General features: G+C 52.4%; 1 protein-coding gene across 1 annotated transcript; it reads right to left on the bottom strand.

Annotated features, from left to right (window-relative positions):
• Positions 1-1,040: 1,040 nt before the first annotated feature.
• Positions 1,041-10,858, bottom strand: MATN1 (matrilin 1). The gene is made up of 7 exons (XM_060411373.1): positions 10,730-10,858; positions 8,656-9,002; positions 7,316-7,538; positions 6,279-6,404; positions 4,872-5,288; positions 3,761-3,913; positions 1,041-2,187 (listed from the first exon to the last, which is right to left on the bottom strand). Exons 1-7 carry the CDS (start codon positions 10,824-10,826, stop codon positions 1,916-1,918), a joined length of 1,635 nt encoding a protein of 544 aa, XP_060267356.1. The 5' UTR covers positions 10,827-10,858; the 3' UTR covers positions 1,041-1,915.
• Between the last annotated feature and the right edge of the window lie 15,116 nt (positions 10,859-25,974).

Below are 25,974 nucleotides of genomic sequence, written 5' to 3'. Positions count from 1 at the left end.
TGTGCAAGGTTGTGTGACTTTCACATTGCTCTTAGAAGGTGGTGCTGTTTTACCAACACACAGGTTAGTTCCTGGGTGTTGCTGGTGGTTTTAGTTCTACCTCCTTGATCTTCCTTCTACGGAAGATCTTTCAGGATGGTCTGAGCTTCTTATAAAAGCCTTTTACAAGCTCTCAAGTATGAGTCTAGTACTTATGCTAAAGGTGCTCCATTAAACAAGAATGGGTTCCAAGCTCCCCTGGAGGAGGTAAGGGAATGAGACTCCAGAGGCACCTGGGACTGGGTCGGGGGGACATGGTCGTCAAAGACCTTCCTGGTACTGTCCCTGAGGCGGAGGCTGCAACTGTCTGTGCTGGGCGTGGGGCTGAGGCTGCTGACCGGAAGCAAGAGAGAAAATTCCAAGGGAAGGTGTGGTGCCGGGCAGAGGACAGAGGGCCAGCCCTGCTCATCACCAACCTCACACACACGCACTCACTCATCCCAGGGGCTCCTGGCAACCTAAACCTCTCAACTGGGGTAACAGGGCACCCTGCCCAACAGAAGAGACGGGACTGTGTCTTTCCCACAGGCCACCAGCTCCCCACCGCCTGACACGGGGCATAGACTCTTTGTGTGTTGCCTGAGTGAATGAATGATGGATGGATGGATGGATGGATGGATGGATGTTCCTCTCTGGTGCCACTGCCCTTCTTCTCTGATGCCTTTTTCTCTTGATGTCTCAAAGTCCCAGATTCAAGAGCCCTGTCTCTCCAATGAGCAAGTCATCTCATCACCCAGACACTCAGGTTTCCCATCTGTAAAATGGGGATGACTCAAGTCTGTTCTGGGTAGGGTTGCTGGGAGGATGAACAGAGATCTCATCAATGAATCTGTAACTGAACAGTCAGGACAGACATGCGCAGCTTGGGGAGCGGTGGCCATCCTCCCTGCTGCCACCATTGCTGAGTTCCTCCGAGCAAAGTCATCGCCTGCCACCCCCACAAGCTCTTCCTCCTGCTGCCCAAATGACCACACGGCCACCAGCCTCATTCAGTGCTTACATTAAATCACATTTAATGGTTTTTCAAAAGGGAATAGAGAAACCAGAAAAGAAATTCACAGCACTCGCAAGTCAAGAAAGAGTGAACTGAAAAAAAACAGGAATATATTAAGCTTTTGATTAAAAAAAAATGCAAACGCAGTTCCTCCCACACTCACCCCTGCGTTCTCACTCATGTTCCTAGTCACATGCCTACCCTTGGGCACACACACACACACACACACACACACGCACATGCACGCTCTCCCGAATAGGCACACTCTCCCAGCACACACACTTAAACGCACACTGCCCCCAGGCTCGAAGGGTGAGAGAGGAGGAAGCCCAGTCCTATCCTGGGACCCCACCTCCCAAACCCCTCTCGCTGAACTGGCAAAGCTAGACTACACTTGGGCTCCAGGGGACACACGCAGGGCTCCGTGAGCTGCACTGGGGACAGGAGGCCTTAGACGATTCTGTTCTCCAGGATGGCCAGCCGCTTACTCACAGCTTCCAGTGGACTGGGAGTTAAGGAGGGGTGAGGGCTGACCGGAGCAGAGCAGTGACGGGGTGGCACCTGCACTCGGGGCCCCGCTTCCAGGACTTTCTCTCATCCCTCCCCATAGCGGGTGCTTTCGCCAGTGTCAAAACTTACCCATCCACGGCCCTCAGGAGGGTGCTTTCCAAGACCAAGCCGACAGTTACGGTGGGTCTAGAAAGCCCAGCCCTGCCCAGGTGCAGGTTTAGGCCTGCTGGGTACCCGCCTAGTCCTGCCTGAGCCCAGGGAGCTGTGCGGGGTGCAGCCCCATCTGAGAGGAGTCTGGTGGGTAGGCAGGTCACCAAGCGCCTGAGAAAGCGGAGTTCATAGGCACCACGTTTTCCTGTGTGTGCCCAGCTTCTAGCTCTTGGTTTCTGCCTCTCCTTCGTCAGTACCAAAGCCAGGGCCAGCCTCCCGGGCCAGGATCCAGCCCGTCTTCAGCAGGAGCCTGCCCGACCCCATCACACAGGGGGCAAGGCTCTCTCCTCCCCTCCACCACAGGGCCCTCTTGACTTCTTCCCCTCCTCGCAGAGGCTTCTGGGAAAGGATATGCTTCCGGGTCAGGGCCTGCAGCAGCCCCTCCACTTTGGTCTGGAATTTCACGATGGACTCGCAAGCACACGGGTCTTCCTCTGGGGTGGGCAGAAAGTGGGGAAAGGGAAAGGAGATGGTGAGTGACTGCCTGCCAGGGAGGCAGGCGGTCACTGCTCAGGGCCAGAACTGGAGTGCCTTCGTGGAGTGTGGGGCCTGGGAGAAGCGAGAAGGCAGAGAGACATGTAGAGTTCCTGAGACAGAGCTCCCAGGAGTGATGGAGGGGGCAATCCCTGAATGTCTTCCTGACCCCTAAAAACCCTGATAAAGAACTCCAAAACAGCCTCCCCAACGCTGGTCACCTACAATGTGCAGGACACTCTAGTCGGGGGCCCCGAGGTCATCTTGGTGACTCCTCACCACAACTCTTTGGGTTTGTTATTAATCCCATTTTACAAACGAAGAACTCAAGAAGGAAAACAACTTACCCAGAGCCAGCAGCTAGTTAGTGTCAAAGCAAACATGCAAACCCAGGCCTGTCTGACTGGGGAATCTACACTCTTTACCACTGGGAACCAGGAGAGGAAGCAGGGTTCAAATCCTGGCTCCTCCAGTTACTCAGTTGTTCCATCCCTCTGGCCTTGGTTTTCCTGTCTCTAAAATGGGGATAACAATATTCCTACCAAATAGGATTAAATGATTTCACATTTGGAGAGCACTGAGAACAGTGCCACTTGTGGAAGAGCATTCAGTACATGTTTGCTGGCTGTAAAAAATCAGACAGAGGAGAAGAGAAAAGTGAGAAAGCTGGCTCAAAACTCGACATGCAAAAAATGAAGATCATGGCTTCCATTCCCATCACTTCATGGCAAATGGGGAAACAATGGAAACAATGACAGACTTTATTTTCTTGGGCTCCAAAATCCCTGCAAATGGTGGCTGCAGCCATGAAATTAAAAGATGCTTGCTCCTTGGAAGAAAAGCTATGACCAACCTAGACAGCATATTAAAAAGCAGAGACATTATTTTGCTGACAAAGGTCCGTCTAGTCAAAACTATGGTTTTTCCAGTCATGTATACATTCCAGTCATGTATGGATGTGAGAGCTGGACTATAAAGAAAGCTGAGCACCGAAGAACTGATGCTTTCGAACTGTGGTGTTAGAGAAAACTCTTGAGACCCTTAGACTGCAATGAGATCAAACCAGTCAACCCTCAAGGAAATCAGTCCTGAATATTCATTGGAAGGACTGCTGCTGAAGCTGAAACTGCAATATTTTGGCCACTTGATGTGAAGAATTGACTCACTGGAAAAGACCCTGAGCTTGGGAAAGATTGAAGGTGGGAGGAGAAGCAAACAACAGAGGATGAGATGGTTGGATGGCATCACCAACTTGATGGACATGAGTTTGAGCAAACTCCAGGAGATGGTGAAGGACAGGGAAGCCCGGTGTGCTGCAGTCCGTGGGGTCGCAGAGTCGGACACAGCTGAGCAACTGAACTGAAAAGTCAGACTGGTCAGCCCTCCTCCCAATTCTGCCAAGTCATGATGCTATCCCAGCTCCTCTTTTCCCCACCCATATCTAGTCCGGGATGGTTACACAAACAGACACACACATGTATCGTCAAAGCCCCACCTACTCCTCCCTCCAGTGCCCTTTCTGGTCTCACTCACCCACACAGATCCTCTTCTGCAACTTCTTGCCAATCTGGTTGATGGTCTTGAAGTCAGCTGTGTAGAAATAGTGCTCTGCCACGGGCTCCGAGGCGATTTCCCTCAGCTCATCCTCCACGGCATTGCCCACACCCACAGCAAACATTTTAAAGCCTACCAAGAGGAACAAGGTGAATAATGGTGGCTATGGGGACAGGCAGCTTCCCTGATAGCTCAGTTGGCAAGGAATCTGCCTGCAATGCAGGAAACCCTGGTTCAATTCCTAGGTCAGGAAGATCCTCTGGAGAAGGGATAGGCTACCCACTCCAGTATTCTTCGCCTTCCTTTGTGGCTCAACTGGTAAAGAATCTGCCTGCAATGCAGGAGACCTGGGTTCGATCCCTGGATTGGGAAGTCTATGGGGTTGCAGAGTCAAACACAACTGAGTGACTTTCACTTCACTTTCACCATAGGGACAGGCTGCTGCTGCTGCTGCTGCTGCTAAGTCACGTCAGTCGTGTCCGACTCTGTGCAACCCCATAGACAGCAGCCCACCAGGCTCCCCCGTCCATGGGATTTTCCAGGCAAGAGTACTGGAGTGGGGTGCCACTGTCTGGGGAATGCCCAGGCAATCAAAACCAGTCACCTCCTGGTGGCAGATGCTGGAATCGCAGGCACAATGCCTGGGACAAAGACATTGAGGAAATCAACATTTACTGAGATGCTACCATACATCAGACTTGTACTGACTCCTTGTACTGAGAACTTTGTAATTTCATGTAAACCTTATAATACCCATCTACTGGTTGCTATTATTTTCATTTAATAGGTGATAAAGCTGAGACTCAGGATTGTCCCAAAGTGAGGTTGCCTGCCAACAGATGGTGTGCTCTTGGGATTATTCAACTGGAAAAGTTCCAAGCCTCACTTACCAAAAGACCATGAGAACTAGCCACTTACGCTTCTGGGGCTTCAGTTTTCTCATCAGTATAAGAAAGAGTTGGACAAACCTCATTTATATGGAACCTGTGTTTGAGCACTCATCAGAACAGACATTAAGCTAAACTGAAACTGAGCTGTTCCATGTGTACCCCTGACCACTGGTGGTGTTCACGGTCCCAGCAGCACCTACCAAGGTCCTTGGCTTTCTTGGCAGCATCATTAATGTAGTCCTGGCTCCGGCCATCAGTGAAGACAATGCCCACCTTCTGGGCACCAGGCCTAGCCCCGCTGGACACAGTGAAAGAATTGTCGATGAGGTACTTGAGGGCAGCCCCGGTCATGGTGCCCTTCTCCATGTAGGACATGTTCCGCACGGCTGCCTTGATGTCCTTCTTGGTGTGGAAGCGGCCCAAGGGGAACTCCTGGCGCACAGAGCTTGAGTACTGTACCAGCCCTACCTGGGCCAACTTGTCCGATACATCCAGCGTGTCCACAATCTGGTTGATGAACTTCTTCACCAGCTCAAAGTTCTCCGGCCGCACACTCTTGGACCCATCAATCAGGAAGACCAGGTCAGTAGCCAAACTGCCCCCGCCACTGTTGCAGACTGCAGAGGGTAGGGAGGCAGGGAGGTGAAGCTTAAGGACACAGTCATTCATCCCAGCCAGTGGCTGGGTACCCACCACACCCAACAGCTGTTCAGAAGATCATCCCATTTGGGCCTCAAAACTCCCTCTGGGAAGCCTAAGCTCCAGCGTTGAAACTTGAAGCTCTAAACATGGTTAAATTACGCAGCTCAGAAGCAGTGGCACCAAGATGTGAGTTCAAGAGTATATAGCTCCTTCCACCACACTAAACCCACCATCCACAGTGGCAGAAAGAGGAACAGTGAGAAGAGAACTGCAAACATCGAACTCTAGAAGACATCTCTTTCTTTTAAACTGGAGGACAATTGCTTTACAATGTCATGTTAGTTTCTGCTGTACAACAGCATGAATCAACTATATGTATACACAAGCCTCTTGAGCCTCCCTCCCACCCACCCGCCATCCCACCCACCCGCCATCCCACCCCTCTAGGCATCACAGGGCACTGAGCTGAGCTCCCTGTGCTCTGCAGCAGTTTGCCCTGCCTGCCTGCTCAGTCACTCAGTCGTGTCCAACTTTTTATGACCCCAGGGACTGTGCAGTCCGCCAGGCTCCTCTGTCCATGTGATTATCCTGGATAGAATACTAAAGGCGGTTGCCATTTCCCCCTCCAGGGGATCTTCCCAACCCAGGGATCGAAGCTGTGTCTCCTACAGTGCCTGTATTGGCAGGCAGATTCTTTACCACTGAGCCACCCAGGAAGCCACAGCAGCTTCCCACTAGCTATCTATCTGCTCTACACATGGGAGTGCATACACGCCAATACTACTCTCTCAGTTCATCCCACCCTCTCCTTCCCCCTCCGTGTCCACAAGTCCACAGAAGACATCTATTGCAGACTGGTCCAGAGGCAAGGAGCAGGGAAGCTCGGGTGGGCTTCCTGGGGACTGGCCAAGGCCCCATCCCCTCCCTGCCACCCTCCCCAGGCTGCCTGTGTCCGGCCCACTGACCGTTGCAGGTCTTGCCATCACTGTTCAGGGTGAAGCCCTCGCGGCAGGCACAGGCGTAGGAGCCCGGGGAGCTGACACACACCTGCTCACAGTCATGGTCGCCCGTGGCACACAGGTCTGACACCACTGCAGGGACGAGAGGAGACAGAATCACACGGTCACCGGCCCTTGGCTATCTCAGCCAGGATGGCCCCTCATACACTCAGGGACACTCAGGCCCTCACCCGGGTGGGGTTCCAGACCCTCAACCCAGGCCAGCATCACTGCAGCCGGGCTGACATCCATGGAGACGGTGGCATTGCTGACGATAAACTAAAGCTTCCTGCTGAAATGATATAGGCCACAGGGGCAGGCCCTAAATCCCTCTTGTTCACTGTTGTATTCCAAATGACTAGGACAAAACACGCAGCAGTGAGCACAGCACACAGAAGACGCTTGACAAATATTTGTGAAATACCAGATTTGTGGTAGTGTGCATTATGGCCTAGAATTCTCACAGTTAGATTCAGGCTCTTCCTAGATCTGTTTTACACGTGGAGAAGAATCCTTGCACTGCCCCTCACCCCGCTAAAGGTCCTGAACTTTCTCCACCCCAATGCCCAAGCCCCATCAGACCTTCCCACATCGCAGAAGACTCTGGCATCCCAACCCTCCACCCACCACCACACACACACACACACACACACACACCCCGCAGCCAAATAGCACAGGCCCTCCCCATGTTCCCTGCCGGGACTCCAATCTCCAAAAGAAAAAAAAAATACTCTTTTGAGAGGCACCCCCTCCCCAAGTCCCTCAACCTCGGACTGGGTGGGGATCAGCCCAGATAAGGCCCTGGCCCCGCCCCCAACATGATCTCAATCTCAGTCCCCGCCCCTTATAGGCCGCCTCCTTCCCAGGCTCCGCCCCCAATGGTGCACTCTCAGCCCCGCCCCTGCCCTGGCCCCGCCCAGACACCCGATCGCCTCTCCCCAGTCTCCCTTCCTCCAGCACCACCCCAAGCCTGGCCCATCGCCTGCCCCCCGCCGCCCGCGCACAGCAGAAGGCCTCCTGGAACTTCTTGGACAGCTTCTCGATGACGCTGTAGCTCTCCACATAGTCGACGTGCTCGTCCTGCGGCTCGCTGGCGATCTGCTGCAGCGTGGCCTTGTCCACGCGGCCCACGCCGATAGCGAACAGCTCGATGCCGCCGGCCCGGGCCCGCGCAGACACGTCCCGCACGCTGTCCTGGGGCCTCCCGTCCGTCACCACGATGACCACCTGCGACGCAGAGGAGGAATGTGCGAGGGCCTGGCCTCCCTCCCCACGCTGAATGGGCCACTTGGTCCTCCAGCAGCAACCCCACCCCGCAATGCCCCAGGACGGCTGACATAAGAGGAGATTGACCAGGAGGGGCGGAGTGGCAAGCCCCGGTCACACAGCTGTTCCGTGGCAGGTGGATATGACTGCCACCACCACCAATATCAGTCCTAGGAAAAAGAACTTGGATAGTGGAAGAGGAGAAAGGTTTCTTCTGAGTGAGAGGCGTGGCTAAGGTGCTCTTCCATCTGACTAGGGCATCTGGGTGTCTTCTCCTCCATCAGACAGCTCTGTGACCTCTGAGGGCAGAGCCACCTCCACTCCTCAGCCTGGGGGTGCTTGCGAGGGCAGGGCCAGACCTCTGTACTCAACTCCGTGCAGTTCCACTTTCGGCCACCAGAGGGAGGCAGAAGCTAAAGAGTGGAAGTTTTTCCTCTCTTCTGCCCATCTTCCCTTGTATACCCTGGGAGAGAGGCGATACCCATATAGATGCCCACGGAATGAAGGAAGATGCTGCCTTTTCTCCCTCCGTTCCCCAAGACACTAACTTCCTTAGGAAGAAAACACTTCTCCTCCCCCAAGTTCCCTGTGTGCTGTATCTGGGAAAGGGCCACAGGAAGGGACCCTGGTGCCAAGCCTGGCCCTCAGCCACCCCCTGTCCAGCCTGCCCTAAGTCGGGTCCTCCAGACTGCTCTGTAGGAGTCTGGGACTCAGCGTCCAGACCCGTGGCTGCTTTTCTGCTTCTGACCTGAGTCTGCTTCTGATTCCTGAGTCTCCTCCCTGGCCTGGGTGCCCGAGCCCCTGTCTTAGTGACCTGACACGCCTGGGTTAGAAATACAGCTCACCTTCCTGAGCCCATGTTTCTTTATCTGGAGAAAGGGAGTGTGGTGAAGCCCCCTGAGATGATTCTTGATAAGAAGCCAGAGGGGGCAGCAATATTTTTAGTATCCCTACCCTGGGTCCCCTGGGGAGCGGCCTCGTACAATCTCCTCCCCTCCTGAGGCCAAGGCTTCTGGCCCTGAAAACCTAGCTGTATCCTTTCTTTGCTGTCAGCTGCCACGTTCCTGTGAGCCCCTACCTTGCTAATGTCGGGAGACCTGGGGCGACCACCCTCTGCATCGCTTAAGGCCTTGGTGATGGCAAACTGGATGGCCAGGCCCGTCATGGTGCCCGTGGACAGCGGCTGGATGCGGCGAACGGCCTGCAGCAGCTCAGCCTTGGAGCTGTGGGCCCGCAGCGGGAACTCCTGCTTCACAGAGCTGGCATAGTTGACCAGGCCCACGCGGGTGGCATTGGGCCCCACATCCAGTGACTCGATGACCTGGGACAGGAACACCTTCACCTTCTCAAACTCCACGGGCCGCACGCTGCGTGAGCTGTCAACGACGAACACCAGGTCGGTGGGCCGGGTCCGGCAGAGGTGCCCTGGGAGGGGGCAGAGGTCAGGAGGATAGAGCGGAAATACTTAAGACAAAGGAACAGGGCACCAGGGGCTACTTAGGGCTAGACCTGAGGCCTCAGGCAGAGTAGACCAGACATGAATCAGCCTGGCTGGGTGCTGCTGTCAGTATGGGGACATCCAGGCAAGCAACTTGCCAGAGGCCCCCAGCTCAGCCCATAGGAAAGACAGAGGTTCAAATGGCACCTTCACCTCTCTGAGCTTCAGTTTCCTGTCTGTACAATGGGCAGGCGATCCCTTCCTTACAGAAACCTTTGAGGACAAGCAAAAATATGTGTAAGGTGCCAGCTCAAGGCTGGGCATGTAGGGTTCTCAGAGGCAGCAAAGGAGAAGATACCCTTCACGTCTCAGGTTTCAGCCCAGAGTGTAAGCAAGGGATTCTCTTTGCCCTGCCTGTTCAGGAGGGAACTGAAGGTCGGCCTTCCAGCGGGCACAGCCTTGAAAACCAATGCAGCATCCATCAACGTGGGCTCCTTCATCTGAGCATCAAAGAGAATAAGCAAAGTGCACCCAGTTTGCCCCAATCCCGCAGAGCCTGCTGGCTGGTATTTAAGAGCAGGAAAAACAGCAGGAGTTCCTCGCGGCCACCTTGGCAGTCTGACCAAGTGGGCCCCCAAGACACACCCCCAGGGAGCGACGTCTTTCCAGACAGCCTGGGAGGCAGCACCATGAGCTGGGAGGGACACGGAGCCCAAGTGAGGTAGACGGAGTCCGAGTCCCAGCTCTGTGGCCTTGGGCAGATCGTGGCAGCTTTGAAGCTTCACTTTTCTCATCTGCCTGGAGGGGAGGATAGGCTTAATGCTTGATGCTATCACTGGCCTGGCCCTGCAGCCTGTGCAGAAGTCTGCACTCTGTCCCACGCTAAATCTGGGCTACTCCCAAGCAGGGACGCGGGAAGAGTCAAGAAAGACAAGGTGTGTAGACAGTCCTATCTCCCAGCCATGGTGCCCCAGGCCCGGACATCAGAGGTCCTCAAGGGGCCTCAGAAATCACCTTGCAGCTTGGCTTCCTGGTCCCCACTTAGCTGAGGCTACAGATGGGTAAACTGAGGCCCAGAGATGGAGAGGGCATTGGCCACACCATGGGACAGTGGACCAGGAGCCACGAGGCTCTGAGGCTTGCTCACTCACCGTGTGGTTTTAGACAGGTCCTCCCCTCTCTGGCCTCAGTTTCCCCATCTGCACAGGAGGAGCTGGGCATCCTAGGACTCTGTCTTCAGAGCTGAAACTCAGAGCGGTACAGCTCATGGAGAGCCCAGTCCAGAATATGCTGGAAGGGCTGGTGGAAGGGGGAATGTCATCTTGCACCACCCCTCCCACCAGATCTGCAGTCATCAGAGAGTCGTGAGCTCAGCCCTGGGCCTGGTTGCAGCCCCAGGTGACAGAAGGCTGTGCCGTCAGTGACCCAGAAGACCAAGGTCGCTGCAGGATGCCTGGTCCCTGAGGATAGCCTGGGAGCTGTGAAGCCCAGAGACAGGCTCAGAGAAGCTATCTCATGCCATGCCCCCTCCCCACAGAACAGAGAGGGTCAGCCCACCCTGGTCCCTGTGTTCGTCACCATCTCTGTCTGCTCCTGGGTCAGCCCTGTGGGGCACCCCTGCCTGCTCCCCCCCCACCCCGCCCGTGCTGGATACCATTTAGCCTCTGTCTGTCTCAGTGCCCGGTATCCCCCACCTCACATGGGGTCCCCTCACCTCTGGACAGGGGGGCGAGGCCAGGGGCGCATGGGGCCTGGAACAGCAGCAGCAGCAGGCCGCAGAGCACGAGGCGGGGGCCGCTGAGCGCCCTCATGGTTCTGGCACGCGGGCAGTAGCAGCACAGTCGTGGGGGCCAGTGGGGGCCAGGTCTTATCAACCTCGCTGCCTGCTGGCCCAGCCTCCCAGTCAGGCGGGCCCCCCACTAACGTGGGGTCAGCCCCCTTGGAGGGCGGGGCCAGGCTGAATGGAGGTGTGTGTGCCAGGGAGGGAGGGAAGGAGTCTCCCCGCCTGGGCTCCAGCGGCCCCTCCGACCACAAGGGCTCCTTTGCCTGCAGAAGCTACAGCTGGAATCCAGGAAATATCAGGTGGGTGGAGGGAGGCTCCTCTGGGGCCCAGAGCCTGCACTGGCCCGAAGCTGCCAGACTGAGCCCAGGTAAACCTGAGTCCAACAGCCTCACAGCCCAGCCCTGCCCAGTGCCCCCACCCACACCAACACTCTTCTCCCACCTCCAACTCCAGCCCCAGTTTCCCACCTCCAGCCTTGGCTGTCCTGTCTGCTGGCTCTCCACACACACCCTGCTCTCCATCCGCGCCTGGATCTGAGTGCTCCTCAAGCCTTTTTCCACACAGGACCATCTGCCCATGTTGCCCCCTCCTCCTGATCACTCTCTGCCTAACAATCTTTCAGAGTCATGTCGGAGCGAACAGGTACACGAGCCCCTTGTAGGAGCAGGGCGAGCTTCTGTGGTGGCTCAAATGGTAAAGGATTTGCTTACAATGCAGGAGACCTGGGTTCAATCCCTGGGTTGGGAAGACGCCCTAGAGAGGGCGGGACAACCCACTCCAGTATTCTTGCCTGGAGAATCCCCATGGACAGAGGAGCCTGGTGGGCTATACAGTCTATGGGGTTGCAAAGAGTCAGAGACGACTGATCGACTGAGCACAGCACACTAGGAGCAGGGCGGTAGGGAAGATGGTTGAGAGCACAGACTTAGGGGCCAGACGACCTGGGTGTGCTCTCTACTTGCTGTGTGACTGTGAGCAGGTTGCTTCACCTCTCTGTGCCTCACCTGAAAGGTGGGGATGCTAATGATGCCCACCTCCCAGGGCAAGCAGTCTTATATGAACCATCTCATCGAATTCTCTGGATAACCCTTTGAGGCAACCAATACTATTACCCCCACTTCCCAGATGAGGAACTGAAAATCAGAGTTTTGAAGTAACTTGTCTTAAGTGCAGCTGAGTGTCAATGCCAGAAGAGGGCCCCAGGCCAGAGCTCTCAGGCACCCTGCTTGCATGGGGGAAGCCTGGTAGAGGTGCCTTCTCCATGCCCATCTCTCTCCCCGCTCCCCCGGGTTAGGACCCCTTCCCTGTGCTTCCGTACCTTGTCCGTCTCACCCGTGAGTGGATAAGTGTCTGGTTGATTCATCTCTGCATCCGGGCCCAGTCCAGGATCCGCACCGATGAGGCAAAACTAAAGGGTTATAAATGAAGAGATATAACCAGGAAGGGTCCCCATCATTGCATCTATGTCTAGTTCAGTTCAGTCACTCAGTCATGTTTGACTCTTTGGGACACCATAGACTGTAGCACACCAGGCCTCCCTGTCCATCACCAACTCCCAGAGCTTGCTCAAACTCATGTCCACTGAGTCTATGATGCCGTCCAACCCTCTCACCCTCTGTCACCCCCTTCTCCTCCTGCCTTCAATCTTTCCCAGCATCCAAGGAGTCAGTTCTTCACATCAGGTAGACAAAGTATTAGAGTTTCAGCATCAGTCCTTCCAGTGAATATTCAGGATTGATTTCTTTTAGGATTGACTGGTTTGATCTTCTTGCAGTCCAAGGGACTCTCAAGAGCCTTCTTCAACACCACAGTTCAAAAGCATCAATTCTTTGGTGCTCAGCTTTCTTTACGGTCCAACTCTCATGTCTATACGTGACTGCTGTCTGTAAAGTAATGTCTCTGCTTTTTAATATGCTGTCTAGGTTTGTCATAGCTTTTCTTCCAAGGAGCAAGCATCTTTTAATTTCATGGCTGCAGTCACCATCTGCAGTGATTTTGGAGCCCAGAAAAGTAGCCTGTCACTGTTTCCATTGTTTCCCCTTCCATTTGCCATGAAGTGATGGGACCAGATGCCCTGATCTTCATTTTCTGAATGTTGAGTTTTAAGCCAGCTTTTTCACTCTCCTGTTTGACTTTCATCAAGAGGTTCTTTAGTTCCTCTTCACTGTCATAAGGGTGGTATCGTCTGCAGGTCCAGTAGTTGATGAGATAAAGAGAGCATGGGCTTGACCATCTGAGAGACCCAGGTTCAAATTCGCTTCTGCTGCTCATCAGCTGTGTGACTTGTAGCTGGTGACTTAGCTTCCCTGAGCCTCAGCTTGTCACTATGCAAGATGACAAGGGAATACTAACTCTTGGCTTGCCTGCCTCACTGGGACCGTGTGAGAAGTCAGGGACAGGATAGACGTGGAGATTGCAGGGCTGAAGGATTGTCATCTTTGGGGAGGTAAAACTACCAATACTTAAGACCTGTGGTTTCACTCTATATAAATTACACCTCCATAAAAGGAAATGTACGGACATTTTTTTAAAAGTGATTGCCAGGCACAGCTGATCCAACCAACATTGTCACAACCTTCAGGAATAATGAAGGTAACAGTCCCTTGTACGTGTGACATGGCACACTCACTCACTACGTCACTCTGCGTCTTTTGTTCCCCCAGCAAACCTGTGAGGTCAGCAGGCCCAACTCTGTTAGCCCATTTGTCAGGTGAGGAAACAGGCGCAGAGAGGGTCTTGACCAGCCTTTTTAGAGACAGAGCCGAGCTTAGAAATCAGGTCTCACTCCCTTTTGCCCCTGTTTTAGAGAATGAGGAAGTTAAATGACTTTTCATTTTAGTTGCATTTTTTCACAATTCACCACCTCCTGCAATCAGTTGACGCTGACTTCTTGTCTCTCTGCAGCTTGTAAATCTGCTTCCATCCTCCCGAGATGCCGCAGGGCATGGTCATTGTGGCCCATATCACTTCCCAAAATTGTGTTATGAATGTAGGACCTGGTGCCCCACCGCCACCCCAACCCTGCTCCAGAGGATACCAGCTCCCTGCCTGCGGGGGTCTTATCTGTCACCAGTGGACTCCCCAGGCCTGGCCTGGTGCCTGTCACAGGTCTCTGGTGAGCAAATGGAGACAGGAATGAAAAGAAGGAACTGGTGAAGAACTGGGTCTATTCCCATGTTAACCAGCAAAGGTCAGACAGGCTGGGCGATGGTGACCGACAGCGAGTGTCCCCCACCACTCTCATCCTGAAGGTGGACGAGCAGAACGTGAGCTGGAGTCTCCTCGCCCCCCACCGCCCCTCTCCCGGTGGACAGGGTACAAAGCCCTCTTGGCCGGGGCCGCAGCTGAGCCCGTGAAACAGCTCTTTCAGCTCCGTCTCTGAATGGCAGGTCTATGGGCTCCTCGGAGGAACACAAGCGCCTTCTCTGTGTCACTTTGCTCATTAGTGAAGCCACAGAAATATGCTACAGGTAGGTTTTCAGGATCGGAGATGGGTTTCCCCCAAAGGGGCAGCTTTAACATTCCATAGCGGGAGCTTGGGGAGGGGGAGGAGACCTGGATGTTAAATATATACATTGAGGAAAGAAACTAAATATTTGTGTTTTTAAAATGTGAAACATTTTACCCCAGGAATCAGAATGGGGAACAGTGTGTCCGGTCTTGGCCTAGGAGAAACAGTGCGTTGAGGCGCCTTCACCGAGGCTGCTCCTAAAGTCAGACAGGCAGCCCGTGAAGGGCTCCCCCGTTCCCTCTCCTTGTTTTCACACACCTCGGGTTTCCAGAGACTTAAAGCCTTCAGTGTTTTATCCAAGACAGAGTGGTCCACCGAGACGCCTCTGGGCAGAGTCTGGGTCAGGGGAAGGCCCGCAGGACTCCCCATCCTGTGCCCCAGGCTCAGTTCTTTTCCTGAAGAGCAAAGCTGGGTATCTCTCGATGCAGCGCAATCTGCGGGTGCCTGTCCCCTTCCTCCTTCCAAACCATCATCACCATTTACTGGATCCACACTTCTCGTTGTTCAGTCACCCAGTCATGTCCAACTCTTTGCGACCCCACGCACTGCAGTGCACCAGGCTTCCTTGTCCATCACCACCTCCCGGAGCTTGCTCAAACTCATGTCCATTGAGTCGGTGATGCCATCCAACCATCTCATCCTCTATCGCCCCCTTCTCCTCCTGTCTTCAATCTCTCCCAGTGTCAGGATATTTCCCAATGAAATGGCTCTTCACATCAGGTGGCCAAAGTATTGGAGTTTCAGCTTCAGCATCAGTCCTTCCAATGAACACTCAGGCTTGATTTAATTTAGGATTGACTGGCTTGATCTCCTTAATGTCCAAGAGACTCTCAAGAGTCTTCTCCAGTACCAGAGCTTGAGAGCATCAATTCTTCAGCACGCATACCTTTAGTATTTTTTTTTTGTTAATGAATCGTTCTAACTTTAAAGCTCACTTTTGGGCAAAAATTTATCCTCCTAATTTGAAATGGTAGCCATGAAATCATTGGTTTGATGTACAGATTACATGTTTATTCCAATATGCCTTCAAATAAATTCAGAACGAATTAAACTTAACTTTTTCATCTACATGTCACGGAAAATTATCTTGATTTCTGTCACCGGTGCTCATGCCAGGTTTTAAGGAATACTATGAAGTGAAAAAGCTCTTGGAAGCAGACAGAGCTGGGCTTGAGGCTCGGTCCTATTACCTGCCAGTTGTCTTGGCATTAGATGAGTCTCCCCACTGATCTGCCCTTCGTCTGTGAAGCTGGGCTCTCAATGCCAGTGTCAGAGGACAGTGGAGAAAGAAAGGTATTGCAGGCCACACCTGTGCTTGTGGTTCTCAGAGTGCCTTCTTGTATTAGTCAGCAGAGAACAGGCTAAGTGACAGTAACAAGCAAGCACTCAGGCCTCAGTCAGTTCAGTTCAATCACTTAGTCGTGTCCGACTCTTTGCCACCCCATGGACTGCAGCACGCCAGGCCTCCCTGTCCATCACCAACTCCCAGAGCTTGCTCAAACTCGTGTCCATTAAGTCGGTGATGCCATCCAACCATCTCATCCTCTGTCAGCCCCTTCTCCTCCCGCCTTCAATCTTTCCCAGCATCAGTGTCTTTTCAAATGAGTCAGTTCTTCGTATCAGGTGGCCAAAGTATTGGAGTTTCAGCTTCAGCATCAGTCCTTCCAATAAATATTCAGGACTGATCTCCTTTAGGAGGGACTGGTTGGATCTCCTTGCTGTCCAAGATGGGCCCTCTGCAAAGCTGCCCCCAGCTTGCTAACCCATCAAGTCCAAGCCTTTTGTCTCCAGCCACATGGACAAGAGAGAGAAAAGGAGCGGACGTCACTGGATTCTGCCTGGGAAAGGAGTGACTCCAGGGGCAGGAAGTGAGTATCTAGTGAGCAGGACACTCTCTGTCACTCTTCTCAGGGCAAAATACCTTGTGATGGTCTTGTATCACCTCTAGATGAATATTCAGACCTAGCTGGGCATTTAAGGTCCTTCAAAATCCAGACAGTTGCCAGTCTCTCTCCCTGCCTCCTGCCTTCCCCATCTCTTCTCTGCCCCAGAACGAGTCACTCCCTCCTCTATCTTCTCTCACCACACTTTTTTTTTTTTTTTTTGACATTTACTTTTATTTATTTGACTGCCCCAGGTCTCAGTTGTGGAATTTTTTTACTTGCAACATGGAAACTTTTAGTTGGCAACATTTGGGATCTAGTTTCCCGACCAGGGATCGAACCCAGGCCCACTGCATGGGGAGCTCCAAGTCCCAGCCGCTGGACCACCAGGAAATTTCCGTCACTGCACATTTTATTAGCTTCTATCCCTGTTCTGCTTCCCTCCTGCTCTCACTGTACTCCCTGGGACCACCTCCCAAAAAACGACCTGCACCCAAGTCTATGTCTCAGGATCTGCACTGGCAGGGCAGGGGGGAGCTTAAGCAAAGTGAAGGCAAAGCTTTGGGGCCTGCCGGTGGGTGGGGAAGAACAGAACCCCCAAGTGAAGGCCGAAAGAGACATGCCCCTACAGGACCCCAAGAGCAAGTGGGATCTGTGGGGTGCTGAGCACAATTCTCGTTCATAGGCCCTTGCAAGTCACTCTGTTTTGCATTGCCTTCAGTTGCTCCCAAACTATCCAGACCGTTTGGATAAGATAGTTCAGAAGAGGATACAGATTCCCAGGCTCCATCCCAGGCCCAGGGAACCTGTATTTCTAGGCTCTCCAGGTGGTTCTGCTATAACTAAAGCACCAATCTCACCCAGCCTCCAATAAGAAACGTAAATTCTCTCTCTGTCCCTGGGAAGCTGATGTCCAGCCTATGGTGTTCAGCCTCTTGGACAGGGAGCTTAGCTGCTACTGCTGCTAAGTCGTTTCAGTCGTGTCCGACTCTGTGCGACCCCATAGACGGAAGCCCACCAGGCTCCCCCGTCCCCGGGATTCTCCAGGCAAGAACACTGGAGTGGGTTGCCATTTCCTTCTCCAATGCATGAAAGTGAAAAGTGAAAGGGAAGTCGCTTAGTCATGTCCGACTCTCAGCGACCCCATGGACTGCAGCCTATCAGGCTCTTCCATCCATAAGATTTTCCAGGCAAGAGTACTGGAGTGGGGTGCCATTGCCTTCTCCGCAGGGAGCTTAGAGATCCCCCAAAGTATTGTCCATCCAGCTAAGAGAGCGAGTGAGCCTGTCTCCCCCATGTACCATGTTCGGCAACCTGAAGATCGCGGTCACACCCCTACTGAGTCAATTCTTCTCTAATGAAAACTTCATTTCTTAAAACTATCCTTTACAACACATGGATCTCAGCACATGGTGCCAGCTCCCCAGGAGCATTTTAATTTGTCTCTTTCCCTCTTAAAAAATCGGAGCTCTGAATGTAATATAATGCTTTAGCTAGCAGAACGGGATATATTTTCTCCCTCATTTTCTCTCTTGGCTGCCTAATATCCCAGCTATTTTCCCTCAAAGCAGAGCATCTGGAGACGTGAGAAGAGCATTTGAGAATGTGCAAACAGTGGTTGGCTCACCTGTTCCACCCTTCAGTTTCAAAACTCTGCGTCTACCCTGACCAAGACTTGAGAGGTGCAAGATCCTTGGTGTGGCTGCCACTTAGACATTGAAGAGGAAAAATAAAACTTCCTCCAAACTGGGAAGGAGTGCTACATTCTTTTCCCTTTGCTGTGTAACAGATTACCACAAAATTAGCAGCTTGAGCATAGCAAACAAAGTTCCTCACAGTTCCTGAAGGTCAGAAGTCTGGGTTCCCAGTCCCTCACAAGGCTGAAGTCCAGCTGAAGTCAAGACTAGGCCTTGTTCTTCTTTTCTGGATCTCAAGATCCTCTTTCAAGCTCACACTGTGGCTGGCAGGATTCAGTTCCTTGCGGTTGTCAGACTGAACCTCCCCCCTCCGCTCCCCTCCCCCGGCCTCGCTCAGGCTGCTTACCCAGGAGACACTCAGCTTCCAGGGGCCACCTGCCGTCCCTTGTTATGCGGGCTCCCCAAGGCCTCTCACCCTTCACATCTCTCCCATGCCGAACCCCCTCTTCCAGAAGAGCCCAGTCCCTTTTAAGAGATCAAACTGATCAGGTCTGGCTCACTCAGAATAATCTCCCTTTCTTAAAGTCAATTTGCCAGATAAGATAATCCTAAGCCAGGAGTGACTGTCTGATCAGAATCCCAGAATCCACCCACACTTGAGGGCAGAGAACTAGACAAGGTCGTAGGTCGTTGGAGGCTTCTTAGAATTCTACCCACCCTAGGTGATATATGTGGGCATAGAACAGGGGGAGAGAAAAACTTTCCTGGTGGTCCAGTGTTAAAGAATCCACCTGCCAACACAAGGGACACGGGTCCAATCCCTAGTCTGGGGTGGTCCCACATGCGGCAGGGCAATCAAGCCCACAAGCCACAACTACTGAACCCACACGCCGCAGCTCCTGAAACCTGTGTGCCTAGCTCCCACGCCCCTCAGCAAGAGAAGCCGCTGCAGTGGGAGGCCTGCGCACCCTGGCTGAAGGGCAGCCCCTGCTCGCCACAGCTAGGGAGAAGCCCACGCACAGCAGTGAAGACCCGGCTCAGTTCAGCGCAGTCGTGTCCGACTCTTTGCGGCTCCATGAACTGCAGCACGCCTGGCCTCCCTGTCCATCACCAGCTCCCGGGGTTTACTCAGACTCATGTCCATTGAGTTGGTGATGCCATCCAGCCATCTCATCCTCTGTGGTCCCCTTCTCCTCCCACCTTCAATCTTTCCCAGCATCAGGGTCTTTTCAAATGAGTCAGCTCTTCACATGAGGTGGCCAAAGTATTGAAGCTTCAGCTTCAGCATCAGTCCTTCCAATGAACACTCAGGACTGATCTTAGGATGGACTGGTTGGATCTCCTTGCAGTCCAAGGGACTCTCAAGAGTCTTCTCCAACACCACAGTTCAAAAGCATCAATTCTTCGGTGCTCAGCTTTCTTCACAGTCCAACTCTCACATGCATACATGACCACAGGAAAAACCATAGCCTTGACTAGACGGACCTTTGTTGGCAAAGTAATGTCTCTGCTTTTGAATATTCTATCTAGGCTGGTCATAACTTTCCTTCCAAGGAGTAAGCATCTTTTAATTTCACAGCTGCACTCACCATCTGCAGTGATTTTGGAGCCCCAAAAAATAAAGTCTGACACTGTTTCCACTGTTTCTCCATCTATTTCCCACGAAGTGATGGGACCAGATGCCATGATCTTCGTTTTCTGAATGTTGAGCTTTAAGCCAACTTTTTCACTCTCCCCTTTCACTTTCATCAAGAGGCTGTTTAGTTCTTCTTCACTTCTGCCATAAGGGTGGTGTCATCTGCATATCTGAGGTTATTTATAATTCTCCCAGCAATCTTGATTCCAGCTTGTGCATCCTCCAGCCCAGCATTTCTCATGATGTACTCTGCATATAAGTTAAATGAGCAGGCTGACAATATACAGCCTTGACATACTCCTTTTCCTATTTGGAACCAGTCTGTTGTTCCATATCCAGTTCTAAGTGTTGCTTCCTGACCTGCATACAGATTTCTCAAGAGGCAGGTCAGGTGGTCTGTATTCCCATCTCTTTCAGAATTCCCCACAGTAAAGCAGAAATAGATGTTTTTTCTGGAACTCTCTTGCTTTTTCAATGATGTTGGCAAAATGTTGGCAATTTGATCTCTGGTTCCTCTGCCTTTTCTAAAACCACCTTGAACATCTGGAAGCTCATGGTTCACATATTGTTGAAGCCTGGCTTGGAGAATTTTGTGCATTACTTTGCTATCATGTGAGATGTGAGATGAGTGCAATTGTGTGGTAGTTTGAGAGAAGGGAATGGCAAACCACTTCAGTATTCCTGCCTTGAGAACCCCATGAACAGTATGAAGACCCAGCTTAGCTAAAAAAAAAAATTTGATTAATTTTCAAAAAAGAACAAACAAGGGCCAGGGGATTGACAAGTAAATATGACATTTTTATAATGCAGATGAATCTATAAAACAGAAAGAGACTCAGACGTAGAAAATAAACTTAATGGTTACCAAAAAGTGGGGAAAGAATTCGGAGTATGGGATTAAAAGATACACATTTGTATATAATGTAGAAAAACAACAAAGATTTACTGTATAATAATATTCAATACTTTGTAATAACCTATAAGGGAAAATAATCTGAAAAAATTAAATGTATAGATCACTTTGCTGTACACCTGGAGCTAACACAATATTGTAAATCAACTGTACTTCAAAAAAAAATCTGATTCAAAAATGGACAGAGGAAGTGAATACACATCTTTTTCAAAGAAGACATCCAAGTGGCCAGCAGATACATGAAAGATGCTCAACAGCACTATCAGAGAAATGCAAATCAAACCATAGGTATCTCCTCACACCTGTTAAAATGGTCATCATTCAAAAGACAAGGTAACCCAAACATCTGTGAGAATGAGGAAGAAGAGGGATCTTTGTTCCCTGTTGGTGGAAGTGTACATGGTTTCAGCCACTATGTAAAGGATGACGTTTCCTCAGAAAATTAAAAATTGATTTGGAACTTTATATTCCAGAAATGCCACATTTAGGCCTATATCTAACAAAAATATAAAAGTGAAAGTTGCTCAGTCGTGTCCGACTCTTTGCAAACCCATGGACTATACAATCCATGGAATTCTCCAGGCCAGAATACTGGAGTGGGTAGCCTTTCCCTTCTCCAGAGGATCTTCCCAACCCAGGGATCAAACCCAGGTCTCCTGCATTGCAGGCAGATTCTTTACCAGCTGAGCCACAAGGGAAGCCCCCAAAATATAAAAACCAGATCTTAAAAAGAAAGAAAGAAATACAGCACTTTTCAGTTCAGGCAAAGTTGCTTCAGGGTCAGTAAGGGGAGGTGAAAGTGAAAAGTCGCTCAGTCATGTCCGACTCTTTGCGACCCCATAGACCATACAGTCCATGGAATTCTCCAGGCTAGAGTACTGGAGTAGGTAGCATTTCCCTTCTCTGGGGAATCTTCCCAACCCAGAGATTGAACCCAGGTCTCCCTCATTGCAGGCGGATTCTTTACCAGCTGAGTCACAAGGAAAGGACTAGGTGTTAATTATAGCAAATCTGCACATAGTGCTTACTGAGCCTTCACGCCCTTGACTCTGCAGTGCCTTCAGTGATGAAGGGTGCTGGGGAAGCAACCTGTGGAATGTGATCACCTGAGAGCAAGGTCTGGCCCTGTTCCTACAGTGATCATGGGCAACAGAGGAATGTTACAGTGTCAAGGTTGTTCCACCTACAGCCTCTGGGCACGCGTGCCTGCTAGTAGCTTCTTTGCAACGCTATGGACTGTAGCACATCAGGCTCCTCTGTCCATGAGATTCTTCAGGCAAGAATACTGGAGTGGGTTGTCATGCCCTCCTCCTCCAGATGATCTTCCTGACCCGTCTCCTGCATCTTCTGAATTACAGTTGGATTCTTTACCCGTAAACCACCTGGGACGCCCACAGCCTCTGTAAGGATGCCCAATGCCAGGAACATCTGAACCTTTCCTTCCCACCCTCCCCTTATGACACCTGACATCACTTCTTGGGGCAGAGGAGCTGGGAAGGTGCACAGTGACATTTTTTTCCCTCCATGGTTCCACCTGTAGCCCCTTAAAATACCTTGGCTTTTCCCCAAACCCTCGGACTAGAATTCAGCTCCACCTCCATATGAAGTGTCAGCAACTTGGCCCTGGCAAGAAGGACAAGGCTGAACAACTTGTGGTGTCTGTCGTAAGTTGTGAGTTCTCAAAGGGGAGACTTCCAGACTGGAACCACCCTCTGACCTGTGATCAACATTTCCGGATCTTTGCCTAGGCTGTCCCCCAACCTGGCTTGTCCCCACAGCATGTGGGCAGAGGAAGCTTCAAGGTCAATGTCCTGCTTAACCACCTGGACCAGGGAGGGGCAGGGAGACTGTTTACCAGATGGACTCTGTTTATTTAAGCCTCCAGCCCCCCTGTGTTGGCCGCTCCCTGCCAAGCCCACTGCCTGTTGAAACGCCCTTGCTGGCTAAGGAGGCCACTTCCTCCTGGAGTCCCAGGGGAGGGGTTGGAATGTGAGTGCTGGCTCCAAAGAGCCCATCCAGGAGGGCAGGGGCCACAGAGACCCACAGAAGCTGCCTTGCACACGCAGAATAGGTGCTTGCACACCACCCAGACCCAGCATCCTTACGCCTGGGAACTGCTCACCTTGCGAGTTAAGACTATTTCATTACAAGCTGGAGATTTCTTTTTTTTCCCTCTCTCTCTCTCTGTTGTTTTAGTTTTGGCCATGCCACATAGCATGCAGGATCTTAGTTCCCCAACCAGGGGTTGAACCCAGGCTCCCTGCAGAAGTGCAGAGTCCTAACCACTGGACCGCTAGGGGAGTCCCCAAGTTGAAGATTTCATGGGCAGATTGGGCATGAATTGCTGGTCTCCCCCAGATCTCCCCACAATATGGAGAACTTGCCCATAAGCAGGGCAGAGCTCCTACATCGGCCGTGGGGGCGGTGCCCGTTCCCACCACCCCAGGCTGCGGCAGTGCCGCTGTGTTGCCCTTCCGGCTATGGCCCCTTCAGGTCACAGCCCCTGGGTATGGGAACCATTGTCTCCCATGTGTCATCCGACCAAGTGCTGCCTTGGTCTCAGGCCCCACAAGCAGTCAGGAAGGCTGGAAGCCAGAGGCTGGACAGGGCAAGGGGGCATGTGCTATCACGTGAGAACATGCCCTGGGAGGCCACGGGCCAACATTACATCCTGCTGATGGGCTAACACCTCTGTCAACCCTGTTGAAAATGGTATACATGAGCTTATTGGCAAAGCAGAGAAAGAGACACAGATGTAGAGAATAAGTGTATGGATACCAAGGGGGAGAGGGGTTGGGCGGGAGGAACTGGGAGGTTGGGACTGACGCATATACACTATTGATGCTATGTAAAAAATAGACATCCCTCCTAAAGGAATCAGCCGTGAATATTCATTGGAAGGACCGATGCTTAAACTGAAACTCCAGTAATCTGGCCACCTGATGTGAAGAACTGACTCATTTGAAAAGACCCTGATGCTGGGAATGATTGAAGGCAGGAGGAGAAGGGGATGACAGAGGATGAGATGGTTGGATGGCATCACTGACTCAACGGCCATGAGTTTGAGCAAGCTCCGGGAGTTGGTGATGGACAGGGAGGCCTGGCGTGCTGCAGTCTGCGGGGTCACAAAGAGTCGGACACGACTGAGCGACTGAACTTCACTGACCTGATGAAATAGACAAATGATGGGGATATACTGTAAAGCACTGGGAACTCTGCTTTGCGGTGCCCTAAGTGAGAGGGAAGTCCAGCTGGGAGGAGATGCATGGGTAGGTATGGCTGCTGCATTTGTCTGCACAGCAGAAAGGAACACAACACGGTAAAGCAGCCACACTGCAATAAAAGTCAGTTTAAAAAGCGACCCTGATGACACCCCACCCACATGACACCCCACTCACATGTCCACGGGTGGCGCTCATATCCTAAACCCCTCCTCCTCCAGGCTCCTGCCTCCAAACCTGCGGACGCAGTTGCCCCTGAGCAACCCCCATCACGTGGTCCCCCAGGTAACTCGCATGCAGACAAAGCTGACTGCACCTCCTCTTGTCCACTCTCAGGTGTCCTCAGCTCAGAGCTGGGCAGCACCATCCTAAAGGCTCTCCAGACCTGAGCACCAATCTCATTACCCTCCTCTTCCTCACTTCTGCCCGGCAGGTCCTGCTTCCCAAATGTCTCATGAATCTATCCAGCCCCATAGCAAATCCACGCTTGGGTTTGTGCCCCCAATGTCCCTCACCTGGACCACCTCCCTGTCACCATCCGTCTGGGTCCTGCACACACAACAGACCCCCAGTCTCTACCATAAGCAGCGCGGGGCTCTGGAGCCAGGCCTGAACTCAGCGCCAAGCATACAAGGGCAATTACGCCTCTGTCCCCATCTTCAAAGGACTTTCCAAGGTCATTCTCACGCCATCATTCTGATCACCGGCAAGGTGGCCGAGGGGGGCCAGGAAGGACCAGAGGGAGAAGCTCAGTCTCCATCAGGCATGTCAGAGTGAAAGCCCCGCTCCAGCCCTCAACTGCTGGTGACTTTGACGGTGACATTGGACTTGCCCGCCTTGAGCCTCAGGAAGCAGCATCGTGTGGCGCCTGCTTGTGAGGCCAGTGGGACAGTCGCAGAGATGGCACGCTAAGCTCACTCTGTGACTGTTCCTGCCACAGTCACAGCCCTGAGAAACGGGTGTTCCCTCCCTTCAGCCACAGGGCTTGATTTTGTCGGTCCTCCTTCCCTCCAAGAGACGGCCCGTCTGGGCGGCCCTCACCTGCCCAGCCCACACGCAGCCCCTCTTTCCTGGGGCCAGCTCTTTTCCGGGCAGCTAGCTCAAATAGGCCCTCTCAGTGGGTCACCCGGCCCCGTCAAAGGATCCCTGTACAAGCCTCAAACGGGGCATTGATGGGGCTGCGGTGAGAACTGCCCAATGATGGCGGGCTGGCTTGGCTTGGCCCGGGCCAAATGACTTCCCCAAACCCAGCTATTTCCTGTTCCTCGGGCCAGCGTCCCCCCACTCCCCGACAGCCGCCTGGCCACAGGGCACAATTCCACTACACATCTCTGCCAGTTGCTTGGCTTCGGGCCAGGGGTGGGAGTGGGAAGGAGGATGGGAGTGTCATCTCAGCATTTGTCCTCAGGACACACGGCCACTGCCCCTCGACAACTTTTTGATGAAGACACAGGCTGGAGGCAAGGCCAGTCCCCTCCTCCTGTGACCTCTGCCCCCAGTTTACCACTTGCTGGGGGTTTCTTGGAGGGGGGGGCTCTCTTCATGTGAATCTTCATAAGAAGCAAGAGCTCACACAGACTGCGTCCCCAACCCCTTAGACCTGCGCTTGCAAGGAGAACAAAAGGCGCTTAGTCTAACCCCTGACTGCTGTGTGGCCTCAGGAAAGTCACTTGATGTCTCTGGGCCTCAGTTCCCTCATGTGTGAACAAATGGGAGGTTGCTGTCCATCTCCATTAGAGCCTCGCCTCATCAGTTGTTTGGGCATTGGATAAAGAGCAGGTAAAATCCATGAAGAAATCTGCCAATCTCAAGAAAAGCTGACAACTCCGACAGACGGAGAGCACACCTCAAATTCCCTTCTCTCTTTCCCTCTAGCGGGACATCACCAGCCTTTTTATGGGTCCCAGAATTTGGTCTCTTCCTTCCTAAAACCCAAGTCCAATCCTGTAACTCCCCTGCCCAAAAGCCCTCAAAGAGTCCCCTGCCCCAGGATAAGCCCACACTCCTGCCTTGGCATCCACTGTTCTGCTAGGTCTCCTGCGGCGCTGGTGACACAGCCCAACTCAGACTGCCTAGTGCTGTCCGCCAGCTTCACCCTCAGGCAGCTCAGCCTGAAAGGAAGAAGGCTAGAGGTGGGGAAAGAGAGACTGTTGAAGATTTTGATTCCTGGATCCAACCATGCCTGAAGCTGAAATTCCCTTGGATTTTCATGTATGTGAGCGAAGAAACATCACGACCACCATTTATTTCTGATTGGTATTTTCAGTAAACTTGGTTCACTAAATTTTCTGTTACTTGCAACCGTCTCCTTCCTATAAGTGCCCTTCTTGGCTAAAGTTAGCCAGAGTGGGCTTGCAGCCAAAAAACCCTGACGT

This window comes from Ovis aries, chromosome 2 (genome assembly GCF_016772045.2).
Source record: "Ovis aries strain OAR_USU_Benz2616 breed Rambouillet chromosome 2, ARS-UI_Ramb_v3.0, whole genome shotgun sequence".
Taxonomy (NCBI): domain Eukaryota; kingdom Metazoa; phylum Chordata; class Mammalia; order Artiodactyla; family Bovidae; genus Ovis; species Ovis aries.
This window is presented reverse-complemented; position numbering and strand designations above follow the sequence as displayed.

What these genes read in the sequence shown, in the direction of transcription:
- MATN1 (XM_060411373.1), bottom strand. Translation starts at nt 10,826, where the DNA reads ATGAGGGCGCTCAGCGGCCCCCGCCTCGTGCTCTGCGGCCTGCTGCTG. An exon ending in CCTCGCCCCCCTGTCCAGAG is followed by an intron (nt 9,003 to 10,729) that starts GTGAGGGGACCC and finishes GCCCCCTCCCAG; the next exon opens with GGCACCTCTGCCGGACCCGG. An exon ending in GTTCCAGGAGGCCTTCTGCT is followed by an intron (nt 6,405 to 7,315) that starts GTGCGCGGGCGG and finishes TCGTCCCTGCAG; the next exon opens with TGGTGTCAGACCTGTGTGCC.